Here is a 13,944-nt window from a genome sequence, read left to right on the forward strand (position 1 = left end):
CTATGGTAGCTCAGGTGGATGCTGGCTTTTATGTCAACTTTCAAAACATGCACGTTTTTTATTTCATTAAAGTATTTGGGTTGGTTTTCACAGTTGTCATCTAGTAAAAACTGTTTCATGAAAGGAAGAAGTTGATACTTCAAATTTGGATGCGAAGACAGATGAAAAGAAATATAGAAAGTAATCAAACTTTCCTACAGAATAAAAGTTCATTTGCACTTCTATGCGTGCTCTCTCTGATTAATCTGATGCTGTTGTTATTTATACTGTTTTCATATTTTATGTTGTTCTAGGCTACAGAAGAAGATGAACCACCTTATTCTACTTTTCTCATTGTTCTTGGCTCCAGCATTTGCTAACAAAGAAAGGCAGAAAACAAACCAAAATTTCTCTTCAAACAATGCCAGTCACAAAAGACTGAAGAGAGACTGGATATGGAACCAAATGCATATCCAAGAAGAGATTGATACACCATTACCACACCATGTTGGCAAGGTAAGTAGCAGTCTGTCAGCAGTGAGTAATTAGAATTGCAGACAGCAAATTAATACCTTGAAAAGTATTACTTCTTTGCAGCACAGGCAGAACAAAAGATAAAAAAGGTAATAGGAACGGGACTTAAACAACATCCTAATGTGTTAAAATCTTAAGTATGTGGACACAGAGTAAATCAAGAATAATGTCAAAGGGATTCTAATTCTTTTGAAGAATACAAATAAATTTTAGAGAAGGGCAAGTATGGAGCATCCGCAGTGCAGAAACAATTGCACTGCGTGCAGGTGCATGGTTCGGAAGGAAGTCTGGCTGTATGTCAAGGAAGTCTGGATGTATGTCAATATTTTTCTGGCAGCTCAATTCTTTAAAAAACCTAGGAGATCAGCTAATAAAAACATATGCATTAAAAACCATACAGTTTACATCTCTCAGCTTGGATGCAAAACAAATGTCCTATGTTTAGGAATATTGTGACACAAGAAAAAAGTTGTTTCATAAAGTAAAAGAAAATAATTTTCAAAAATAATAATGAGCATTGACCTGCTTGCAAAGTCATTTTCTTCAGGGCAGCACTCATAAAATCCTATGATTAACTGCACATCACCCAGACAAAGTTCTTCCAATCTAGTCTTTCAAACTGAACTACTTTGACACTTTTCAGATAAATACAGTTGTACGTTTTCCTCCCATGTACAACAATCAGCATCTGTCAAGGCTGTCTCAGCAAAGTGAAACAGACCTTTCTGGATCAGTGCTGCTCACTGGCAGAAAGCACGAGAGAGAGAGAGAAAAGGGCCATAGGGTGCTCCCAGCCAACACAGGGTATCTCTGTTTCATTTCAGACCAATTCAGTAGCAGATTGAGGAGAACACTTCTATTCCTGGAGCTGTCCTAAATAAGAGTAATTCACTTTGTACTGTGCTCTGTGGTCTTTCAACAGTGGAATGCTGCTGATTACTTTTGCAATGGCTGTGTTCAGTGCATTGCGCTTGCAGGATTGAACACTTGATAAACCCTTTAAAAAAGGCCACAGCAGCAGTGTGGCAGAGCTGAGTGACAGCTGCAGGAATATGCTGATACATCTTGATTTTATCTTTCATGACCTTGGAAGTTTTCTTTTGTATGTTCATCCTCGGTTTTAGAAAAGGCAATCTTGGAATTCTATACCTTTTATACTGAATAAGTAAATCAAAATTGAGAGAGAAGGCACAGACTATACTATGAGCCAAGGGTGAGGTTATTTCTCACGTTACATCTCCAGACTGGTAAACCATTCTTCAGCAGCCAGAAGCATGATTAAGTACGTGGAATGAGGGAGGAAAATTTTAATGACACATTTCAAAATAGAGAACAGGAATGAATGTTCAACAGTAAGTGACAACTACAGGATAAATCAAATCCTGAATAGCAAACAGCTGTAATTTATGACAACATTGTAAAAAAATACTAGAAATTATTGGTCAAACCCAGCAATTATGGATAAGTAGCTTGCTGAAATAAGAACGCTGATATAGTGCCTGCAAAACTGTGGTTTAAACCTTCTATCACTGTCCTTAGATGGGTGAAGGTATAGAAAGGCAAGAATCATCAGATGATCTGCAGATTAAATAAAGCGCAAAACCATTTGGGATTGAATTAAATTACATTTTACAACTGATCAATGTTAATTTCATTTACCCCATCCCTTTTTCATTGCATATGATTTTAAATATTAAAATCTATGGAGTGGAAATTTAATCTTACTGTCATAGCAGGAGCTTAAGGACTGACTATAAAAAAATTGCATGTGACTAAACACAAGAAAGCTGTCAGCTATGTTAAGAATCCTGCTAAATGCTAAGTAACAGACAGTAATGCTGAATAATGTCAGTAGCTGTGAATACGGATTTGATTCTGTAATTTTGTGAAATCTCAGCAGAATCTCTGCTAAGTTCAGGTTACTTGCAAACATACTTACTGAACATAGTGGCACATGTTATTTCAGACAAAATGAGGTTAATGATTTGTATGTGACAACTGCGTGAACAATTTATATCTTTAGGAAATACAAGATATGAGCAAAAAAATGCTTCTCAATATATAAGCAAACAAGTTTCAGTGTGGATGCAAGTTTCATCCTAATAACCGTGCATGGTTGTAGCTGCTGTGGTGCTGTTTGTTCAGTAATACTCCAGCTGACATCGAAAGTCGAGATGGCTATTCTGGTTTCAAACTGAGTCTGAAGAAGTCCTGGTTGTGTGTATCTTCCAGTAGAAACTGTGTTGCATCCAGATGCCAAAGCCCACTTTTATCTCTTTGAATTATGCTTTCTTTCTAGATCACCTCAAGTGTAAGTAACAACAACGCTAAGTATATCATTGAAGGTGAATATGCCAATACCATTTTCAAAGTGGAAGAAACCAGTGGTGATGTATATGCATTTGAGAGGCTAGACAGAGAAAAGAAAGCAGAGTATGAGCTGACAGCCCTCATTATTGACAGAAGAAACAACCAGTCACTGGAACGCCCATCTAAATTCATTATCAAGGTTTACGATATTAATGACAATGTCCCCGTGTTTGTACAAAAAGTATTCAATGGATCTGTCCCAGAAATGTCACCAGTAGGTATGTTCTTCCATCACTCATTTCCCTTCATGTCTCTGGTTAAAAAGCAGAATTTACACTAAATATGCTGTTTGAAAATCATTTTCCAGGAACCTCGGTCACCAAAGTGACAGCTGTAGATGCTGATGACCCAACAGTTACAGGTCACGCCACAGTTACCTACCAAGTCATTAAAGGAGATGAGTACTTCACAGTTGATGACTCTGGTAGGTCAGATACACAAATGTCCTTACACTTTGTCCTTACCTTACACCTTGAAGAAAATGCAGGTTTCAGCCTTTTTCATTCTGGGCAAGGAGGATAATAATTCAAAAATATAATTTTAACTGTAATTTAGAAATATTTTTTTATTCACACACATACAATGCCCCTGTCTGCATCTGGAAATGAACTAATAAAGTTGGGATACCAGGTGCCGTGGACTAAATGAGAAGATAAAAGGTCATTTTTTCCTGCGGATGAAGAGGCTGACTAGGAGCTAATGTAACTTCATGCTTCCAGTTCAGCGTAGATATCATTTCTTTGACAGAACAGGAAAAGGGAATACATAAATTCTGAGGCAGAATTCAATAATCTACAACTCAACCCTTTGCCTTCCTAAACTTTCCTGTTTAAATTTCACCCAGTTCCAAAAGTAATGTCAGTATCTCTTGTAACCACATTAGTCCTCTGGAGCACACAACTCACATAAAGAGGTTGTCAGACAAACTCTCTAGATGCTGTAGTGACCAAGTTAGACTGCTTCTAGCAGCAAAGATCATTTTAAAGGAATGTATTGTACAAAATCTCCCAAACATTTGATCTTGTACAAAGATTTCTAACCTTTCTAGCCTTAGAAGAATACCAATGTAAAAATGCTACTTACAGTTGAACGTGTGGCATAAGACAAAAATTTGCTGTCAAAAATAAGTGATGTTGGACATGCTGCAAAATCTAATCGTATTCAATGTTATTTTTTTAAGGTGTGATTTCTACAGCAAGGGCTGATTTAGACAGAGAGAGTCAATCAACATATGAAATTATTGTTAAAGCAAAAGATGCTCCAGGGTCTTCTGGGGAGTCAAGCACAGCTACAGTCGTTATTACTTTAACCGACATCAATGACAATTTCCCAGTATTCAAACACCGTAAGTATAATGCGAGCACAGTATCATCTGGAAACCAAGGAGTGACACATCTATAATGAATTTATGTCAGAGTTCATCACAATTCAGCTTTTCTTAAAAATAGACAAAAGAATCCTACATACTCAGAAGGCATTCTGTATTTCAGCCCATTTCTAGCTACCTTTCCTGGGTGATGCACACCTAGAGGAAAAAAATAAAAATCAGTATTAATTTCATAACTTTGTTCAAGATCTTGACAATTTCAAGAATTAATTATACTTTTATAAAAAATACATCAAAGTACTGTCTGTAGAGATATAATGCTGAATTCTTAATGGAATATTTTTCTGTATGTCTAGAAACTAAGAACAATTTTTAGCCGTTTTAACTTCCGTATGCACACTCTTGATATCTTTTTTGCTTTGTTTTTAACAGCATCATTTCACTTTAAAGTTCCTGAAAACATTTCAGTAGGAGGAGAAGTTGGCAGAGTCAAAGTAGAAGATGTTGATGAACCACAACATAGAAATACAAAATACAGTTTTGTCAGAGGAGATTACAGGGACACCTTTGAAATTGTAGCAAATCCATTCACAAATGAAGGAATCATTAGGCCAAAGAAGGTACTTTTCCCAGTAAAAAAGATTATTATTTTGTTTATCCATGTGTAACACGAGCTTTTGATACAGTTTGGGACTAGCTACAGGAAAAAATGGAAATGCATGGAAGTTCGCATGAAATGTGTCCATCCTGAGAACCCTGTTCAGTCAGCTCTGTGCGACGAAGAGCTGGTGCTTTCCTAGTCCCTTTCAACTGCCAGTCCTGAAAAAATCGAGAATTACTGCAGAGTGCAGTGCAGACTCTGTCAGATATTGAGGTTACACACTTCGGGCTCCTCTCAAACTTCAGATACTTGGATGATTCAAATAGCCAGTGATTTTAAGAGTTGAACTATCTGACCAAGTCAAACAATCTTTCCCTTCTTCCGCCTGCGTGAAACCAAAGTGGAAAATGTGAACAAGTCCACTTGACCGTTCTTCTAAAAGCGCTCTTTACAGCTGGACATGCACTCCAATCTGAGCCACAGCTCCCTTACTTTCCTTGGGGTATTTTTAGAGTCTCCCCACTAAGTCCTTTTAACTCTTGAAAAGGGCCCAGACTCCCCAAAGCCTTTATTATGGTTTGCTCTTTCTTTTTTAATTCTCAGGCCTACTTGTTTTGTACCAAGGGATATTCCTGCATTACGCAGAGCACTGCCAAGCGAAGAGTTCATTGATTTCATTGACCTACAGTAAAAAAAAGAGGAGGGAGGACAATAAATCACCTCCTGTAATCCTCAGATTGACAGGAATGTGTTTTTTCCTTCCAAATGCCTCTCTGTAACTGCTAAGACTAGAAATGTCATTAGTAAGAAGAGAAAACATTAAGGAAAAAAGGTACCAAGTATTACAAGAGCAGCAGTAAAGTCTTCAGCTGTGGTTGTACTAGGTGTAAGCAGCTTTTCTTCACCAAACACAGCCCTTGCCTGGTCTTTCCAGGACCTGAGGAGTGCATTGCTTGCAACTGCTGCCCCAAGGAGGAGCAGTAAGAGACCCCACACATACACACACCAGGTGATTTGGAGTCAGCTCATCTTTTAGCACGCAGTGAGCAAAGTTCACACCACTGTTTTGTAACACGCTTTTGGCCATGCACATGCCATAATTTCAAGTATGCAGTCACGTGAGGTAAAATGTCAACTGCTAGATAAGCACTATCACTTCCATTTGCACTGTCTACTCAAAGAGAAAAACAAGAGTCACCATAATTAACCACTGTGTAGTGCTTTTCTAATCTCAGACAAGAGTTCAAAGGGTCCTAAACTTTGAAATGAGTGATAGCTTGGGCATTTCTTCCCATGCTAGTTCTTGGCCTTCCTTCCATTGTGTGATTCCTTTTATAATGTCAGTCAAAGGGAAGAACAAGGAAGGGGATGTCACTAAACGCCTCAGCTATAAGCCAATGTAGCTATAAAGTCTGCCTTGAATGAGCAGAACAGAAAGCCTAGCAAGAAGAGGACAATCTGGTCCCCGGCCTTTGAGGGGGGGAAAAAAAAAAAAGGAGCTGAACAAGTTTTGGCAGCTACAGAATTATAAAAAGAAAATTCTTAAACCAAGAAATACTTGTAAAACTTAGAATACTGGATGAATGTCTTCAAAACCAGAAGTTTCTTAAGCCATTCTACAAAAGAGAAGTTCTGTTTGGAAATGCTCTCCCAAGAGCCTAGCTAAGATGCAATCTGTAGTATTTCCAAACATGAATCAGAGAACAGAGCTTAAATTTACATAGATTGGTAATGCAAAGCTCACTTAGATGTCTCCAAAGGAAGAATATCTGTTTGTCTTTTTTTCTAGCCTCTGGACTTTGAAAAAGTAGCAGAATATAGGTTTGACATCGAAGCAACAGATCCCACAGTTGATCTTCGCTATTTTAAATCTGGTGGCTCCAGAAGCATTTCAACAGTCACCATTGAAGTCACTGATGTGGATGAGCCTCCTGTCTTCACTAAACTACCGTATGAATTTAGAGTAAGGGAAAATGATGCAGAAATAAGAATACTTGGTTCAGTTTGGGCACACGACCCTGACGCAGCTAAACGGAAAATCAGGTAACACAACATCAGCTTTAGTAATTCTATTATAAAGTGGAAAATTCCTTGATGATTCCAAGAATTTGACAAAGAACTGGGACTTTGGCCCTATTTTTCAGAATCTGCATGCCAAAAAAAAAAAATCCAATTTTCTTTTTCCCGCACTGCAGCCATGAATATATATGTTAATCAACAAATATGAACATAAATTACATTTAACCATGTAATTACCACATAAATTTACTGATAACACATTTGCACATTTATGGGAAAATGCATAATCCTGGATAACTTTACATACTTGTAATTTATTGTTAGACTTCTTATTGTAGTAACTCTCTCAAGCATGTGCTTTGAGAATAAAATCAACTTCTGAAACAGCACAATATAATAATCTAGAAACTTTTCTGACAAATATATTTCACTCTCACGGCTCGCATATTTTTAGGGAAATATTTTGAGACTGCTTGGTCAAGATATTAACATAATTTGTCACACAGGAACTCTCTGAGCTTTCTCTATGAAGAACTGATGTGAAACAGTAATATCACTCTTGCATTGACATATGTCTTTTTAAACAAAAAACAGATTCATTCGACGAAGAGCTAGTCCTAGTGGAGACTATATTAGGGTATCTGATACTGGAATTATTCAACTTCCCAAGCCCCTGGACAGAGAATTCAGTTCCTCATACAACATCACTGTAGCAGCTCACGAAATCCTTGAAGATGGTAAGTGTTACACACTTCCCTATTTGAAAGAAATCAGCATACGACCTTAGAGCAGGACTGTAGCTTACCAAAAAGGAAAGCTGCACCCTGATAGCACATCTCCACTAAGCTACGAAGGAAGGGATGCTTACAGGGTTTGCACAACAATCTTCCAAATCAAATGAGTACCTGCAAATAGGTTAAATAGTTTTACGATTTGGCCCTTAGCTATTATGAAAATGCATTGTTTGTTACAAGGAATAAAAAGGGCATGAGGAGAGGAAGAAACTTGGGAAACAGGGGTAAGCAGAAACATCCCAACCAGCCTCACCCACTTACAGAGAGCAACAAAATCCACCTCCCACACTGCTGCCCAGGGAGCACTGCTGCACAGGCATCCCCACATAGCTTTGCTGGGTTCAGGAAGCCGGGCAGGCCAGGGGCCAGTCCCAGGTCTGTTTGGGGGAGGCCGGCCTTTCCTGGAGGGTGACAGACATTTAATGATATAGACATGGCCTGTTCTGTGCCTGCTGCTTTAGTGACAGAGAACGATGCTGGATCCCAGAGCCACACAGTGTGAAGAATCAATAATCCATAAGGAATTGCCATTTTCTTCCTCAGAGATCCTTCATGATTTAGCCCATTAGGGAAGTTTTTAGGAAAATATTTGAATTTGTCAAAAGAAAAGTTTAAATTAATGATGGGGCAAGAAGCTTTCAATATTCATCATGAAGGTGGCACAATGGTGGACATAAACAATGGGAAGGGGGGACTAGGCAGCATTGGCATTCCAAACATCTGAGAGATGTTGTTGTACTGTTGTTGCTGTCATTTCAGGCCGTCTCTCTGACAGAGAATCACATGCCCACGTTCACGTAATAGTTACTGATGAAAATGATAATGCTCCAGAACTTGTTTATCCTGAGGAACCCAGAGTCTGTGAAAATGCTGCACCAGGAAAGGTGAGACAGAAGGGAAAGTTTTTCCCTTAAAACTGAATTATCTACTTGCAAGCTCAAGTGAAAGATGTCTTTTAATAAAAGTTAATCTCCGTTTTCATACCCAAGCACCTGATCATTTCACTGATTTCCAAAATGTCAGTGGTCAGAAACCTCTCTTCAGGACTTCACACTGTTGGAATATTGACTTCTATCTGCTTACTCACATGGGCTGCACAGTTCCTCTCCCCCCGGGAGTTTAAGTATGTACGTGCATTAGCAACTGAACCCTGAAGTACAGTCAAGCCTTGCAGAGCAAAAATTAGCAATTCAGTTTTACCACACAAATGTTCATACGTGATACTGAGAATGAAACCATTTCAAAGCACTAAAAGAAACATTGCTGCATATAATATTATTGTAGTCATCATCAGAGTGCAGGTATCTGCAGGCACGAATAGTATTTGTGGGTTTAGATGTTTGGCCTCAGACACAACTATTTAGCCCATATATGTAATGTTTGTTTAATCAAGAGACTTTCTCACAGACTGACAGTCTCAGAGACTGATTCTCTGATGGAATCTGTTAGAACACACAAGGTATTATTTCACCTTTAATTTAATTTTTAAAATACCTTTGGGTCATAATCATACAAATTTTTTGTATCTTATACATCTAACCTACCACAGGTTGAGGTTTTCCAAAACAAGCCTGTCATTCAGGAGTAGCAGTCTCAATGACAGTCAATGAGTCACACCTCTAAGTTGAACCTCTAAATCGAACACCGTAGAGGACAGCCATCTTAGGTATTTAAATGAGCCATGCATCTTTGAACATAAGATTTTTTTAATACTTAATTCCACGAGATTTTCTCTTTTGTATCCCACCTGTGAATGAAAGGGCAAGGCTGCTCTTCCTGAAGACCCACAAGAAAATTACTTGCCTTGAAAGAACTTGAGGAGGAACCTCACAAGATATGTTTGTCCTGCCCTTTACTGAAGGGTTATACAGGATACACAGCCCAGCGCTAACTTCAATACTGTAAGCGGGTTTATCACTGGGGGCAATGCATACTGAAAATTACGACCTCTTCCATCTTTGTAGGTAATCGTCAGAATTTCAGCTACTGACAAGGATGAAATATCACCCGGAGGTTTCTTCACATACTCCTTGGCCACAGAAGATAGCAACTTCTCCTTGGTTAAGAACTATGGTAGCGTATCCCTGCAACGCATTTTCTCTGCTAGCCAAAGGGAGATGTTAAGACACAGAAGATGTAGCGATGGCCTATGATTGGTCTAGCTGAGCTAAGTAACAAATTCTTTTTAAAGGCTTAACTTACTGAGAAAAAATGTTGCTTGTTACCACCCAAGTTTCACTGGGTTCCCAAAAGGCTGGCTCTGTCTAAGGGGAAGAGGTACCAACTGACTGATAATCTATAAGGAAAATTTGTTAGAGATTATCATTTAATTAGATGTCTTTACTTCTTCCAGATAACACAGCTAATATCACTGTCAAATACGGACAGTTTAATCGTGAACTTGCCAAAATCCACTACCTGCCTGTCATCATCTCAGACAACGGTGATCCTGAGCTCAGCAGCACAAATACACTTGTCATCAGTGTCTGCAAGTGTAACGAAAAAGGCGACTTCACTTTTTGTGAGGAAAGAGCTAAACAAGTTGGAGTCAGTATACAAGCACTGGTGGCAATTTTTATCTGTATCTTCACAATCATTGGTAAGCACTTGACTTCTGTAATGTTCCCTGACTTAAAATGTGGGAATTGTTTTGATTTTTTCTTAACTGAGATCTACCAAAGTTTTGTGGCTGTAAAATGGTCACAAAGGCAGGAATACTGTAAGTATTTGATACATCTCACTTTTTCTTTCTATTTGGCCTGTTAGTATAGTTTCAGCTACAAGCTGTTCATACTGCTGGAAAGGCTGAGTCACTGGAAAGGTTATTGCACGTACACACACTACACCTGAGTTACTGTTACCAGGCTCACACACAGCCATAAAACAGGAAATTTCTGCTGGAGCAGTAACAATAGGATTCTTGTTTCCAAAGGCTGAACTAGCCTGGAAACCCTTTAAACAGTACAGAGAACATATATGCATAAATAAATCTCTAACAAATCAGCAGACCAGAACCTACTTGCTGTATTTGGAACCTATCAGAGAAGGGGCAACAGTCTTCCTTACTTGAGAAGAGGCCTCCTTTGCAGTTACTGCATTTGATGCCTGGCATTAAAAGATTTACCAGTTGAAGGCCGTTGATTCAACGCATTTGTGACACTATGCACTTGTACTCGTGATCCCAGCTCAAGAGTCAGTTGTACAATTCCTGTAGAGACTGAACTGCGTTGAGAACATACAAATCCCACAGTTAAACAGTATTTTAAACTATTCTTTTAATAAATGTGTTTTAAAAAATCACTCTGAAAAAAAGCCACTTCACCCTGTTACATATCTTAAATGAAATTTGTTTTACTTCCTTACTTCTCTATTTACACCTGCTCACCTAAGCTTTCTTTGCAGTAATCGCATTGCTAATTCTTCTAAGAAAGAGACACAAGAAGGATCTAAGTGGTCTTGGGAGGAACATGGCAGAGATTCACGAGCAGCTTGTCACTTACGATGAAGAAGGTGGTGGTGAAATGGATACCACCAGCTATGATGTATCTGTACTCAACTCTGTCTGCAAGAATGGTATAAAGCCAGAAGCCGTTCCCTCTCCCTATGCGCAAGTCCAAAAGCCTCCTGGAAATATAACTTCTGGTGCTGGAGAGATGGAAATGATGATTGAGGTCAAGAAGGACGAAGCTGACAATGACAGGGATTTGCTGCCCTATGACACACTTCACATTTATGGCTACGAAGGTGCCGAGTCCATTGCAGAATCTCTCAGTTCTTTGGAATCAGGCTCCTCAGACTCAGATATTGATTATGACTTTCTAAATGACTGGGGACCCAGGTTTAAAATGTTAGCTGAGCTGTATGGATCAGAACCAAATGAAGATTTTGTGTATTAAGTTCAAATTAGCCATGAATTTTCACCCTCACACAAGAGAGAGACATCAAGAGCCTGCCAATGGCCAAAGAAGAACTCACAGCTCTTCACCCAAGCCATACTAGGATTTCAAACAGACACAAAACCACCTGACAGCAGTAGGGTTATACAGAAACACACAGATCACATACCTTGACTTCCCCCAGCACTGCTGTCCTTGCTGACATTCAGTTCTTTCCACAAAACTGCTGCTCGAGTCTTCTAGGCCACAACTCCTCTCCCTGTCCAGAGAAACACTTCTCCTTAAAAAGTGGTTTTGTCCCCAGTTTCTCCTCCTGTACTGTTTTCAACAACACGCATTCAAGGTCGCCATCCAGTGGAACAGAGAGGTTCAGTGGCATTGGGAAGGGATGTTTTGAATAACCTCCTGTATCTCCAGCTGGCTGGTTTGCCTGGCCCTCCTGCGACATCTTTATTGATAATCCACGCTTAGGCTTACCCAGCAGTGGAGAGGGGGAACATATGGTCTATCACTTAATATTAGAAATTATTCCATCACTTTCAAAAAGAGGAACGATTTTTCCTTCTTTCCAATCTATTAATTATTCTTGCTTTAGAGTCTTCTACTACATGTGTGAGTTACTAAAGATAAAATTAAATAGGATTTTTAGGTGCACCATCTGGTTTCAGCTGTCATTTTTAACAGCCTGATGATGATTTCAGGCACCTTTCTGGTGTGCTAGAATTTGCTCTAGCTAGCAGCAAAATTGGTTTTTTCTTTCTGTAAATAGGATCTCAGTGTTTCTCAATGGAACATATCCTGCAAGGCAGGAAATGTGGAAATCAGGGGAATGTTAAGACTCCAATACTGAAAATCTCTCTAGATGGCAACATAGGACTCTAGATTTTTAAAGAGGTTGAATAGGGTTTTTATTCAACATTATTAAGGCAATTGCATTTTTTTCAGGGACAAACAAATGAACGGCCTTATTACTGTGAAACTGTTTCGATTTTTTTCTAAGCAGGTACTGTAAAACGGGTATTTTCCACATAGGAAAATATTGTAGACTTCCAAAGCAGAATGCTACACACTCACACATCTGTCTGCATAAAAGAACTGCAAATGCAAGGTTTTGGAGGTGCAACAACTATGTCCCTGGTAAGCGTGTGTTTAGTTCCTCAACTGATGAAGAGCCACAGAACGAACAGAATGAAACTTCCCCTGCAGGAAGTTACCCAGGCAACTGCATTTTGTAAAAAGCAGATCTCTTAGGACAATGGCCTGTCTCTGGATTCTGGCAAAGCAGATTCCTATAGATTTCAACAGGAACAGAGCACTGCCACACAGAGGCAGACACTCAGTTTTGCAGAATCTGTGCTGGAGCTGTATGTATTAGTTTAGTTGATCTAAATATTTAAATCTGGCAGCTAACCAAATAACATTAAATCTTTTTTTTTTTTCCTAAACCACTATAGTGGAACCTCACAAATTTGCTTTTCATTTATTCATGTAATCTCTAATTTACACTCCCTTCCCCCAAAATGCTTTCTTAGCAGGAAATAGCAATGCACTATAATAGTGTCTCACATTAGCCCTCGCTACTGTAAAAAGGTCTCCAATACAATACTTAGCTGGACACTAATGCCTACTATCACTAATAACACAATCACTTAAACTTTCAAATATGAACTAAAGGAAAAATGAGTAGAATTCTGTCTACCACTCATATCAGCTTTGGATCACATCCTTTATAAAAGTACATTTTGGGACAACAGCCTTGGGTTTCCTTTTATTGTGTTCATTCTCTTCTGTTTTGCTTAATCCAGTCAACAGTGTATGCTATGGAGGTTCCACATGTTAGTATATTATAAAGAATGCTGACTAATAATACTTACAGTTTAATGTATTGGCTATCAACAGTTAAAGTTAGTTATGATTTATTTAGTGCAGCAAGTACTTTGGTAAGCACCATGCAAATAGTATTACCTGTAATCGCTATTTTTAAGCCTGTTTTATAAAGCTATTCTAAAGAACACTGTATCAATTTCCACTGTATAAAGATGTTTGCACTGGATAGTTTCTTTTTATATTCCTGTACTGTTTTTTGGGGGGTTTTTTACTGCATAAAAGCCAATCTCAAGTTTGGATCTTCTGTGCATTAATGAGTTTCACAAAGAAGACAACACACTTCGTACCACAGGGAACTCAACCATAAAAACACTGGTATTTACGCTTTAAGCAAACTCAGACTAGACACAAATTCACCAAAGGACTTACTGTAAAAGAAGGTTTCTCTCACTGTTTGGAAAGCTGTCAGTAGAGCTCCTGGGGCAAGGAAAAGTCCCAGCAGTGCAGTCTGGTTTCAGCAGCTGGTAAGGTCAAACCCTCTGACTTTGGAGAACGCATGTCTGCCAGTGCTACAAGATGCATTCAGTTTCTTAGCAG

General features: G+C 38.8%; 1 protein-coding gene across 1 annotated transcript; it reads left to right on the forward strand.

Moving 5' to 3' along the window:
• Positions 1 to 306: 306 nt before the first annotated feature.
• Positions 307 to 11,520, forward strand: CDH5 (cadherin 5, type 2 (vascular endothelium)). The gene is made up of 11 exons (XM_010147223.1): positions 307 to 495; positions 2,813 to 3,101; positions 3,191 to 3,307; positions 4,064 to 4,228; positions 4,643 to 4,830; positions 6,601 to 6,854; positions 7,425 to 7,567; positions 8,384 to 8,508; positions 9,589 to 9,697; positions 9,978 to 10,223; positions 11,015 to 11,520. Exons 1-11 carry the CDS (start codon positions 307 to 309, stop codon positions 11,518 to 11,520), a joined length of 2,331 nt encoding a protein of 776 aa, XP_010145525.1.
• Positions 11,521 to 13,944: the final 2,424 nt, after the last annotated feature.

This window comes from Eurypyga helias, unplaced genomic scaffold (genome assembly GCF_000690775.1).
Source record: "Eurypyga helias isolate BGI_N326 unplaced genomic scaffold, ASM69077v1 scaffold17992, whole genome shotgun sequence".
NCBI classification, from domain to species: domain Eukaryota; kingdom Metazoa; phylum Chordata; class Aves; order Eurypygiformes; family Eurypygidae; genus Eurypyga; species Eurypyga helias.

Bases quoted from the DNA above. Each gene is read 5' to 3' on its own strand.
- CDH5 (XM_010147223.1), top strand. From the start codon at position 307: ATGAACCACCTTATTCTACTTTTCTCATTGTTCTTGGCTCCAGCATTT. The intron at 3,308-4,063 runs GTAGGTCAGATA...TATTTTTTTAAG, and splicing joins CTTCACAGTTGATGACTCTG to GTGTGATTTCTACAGCAAGG. The intron at 4,831-6,600 runs GTACTTTTCCCA...CTTTTTTTCTAG, and splicing joins GAATCATTAGGCCAAAGAAG to CCTCTGGACTTTGAAAAAGT.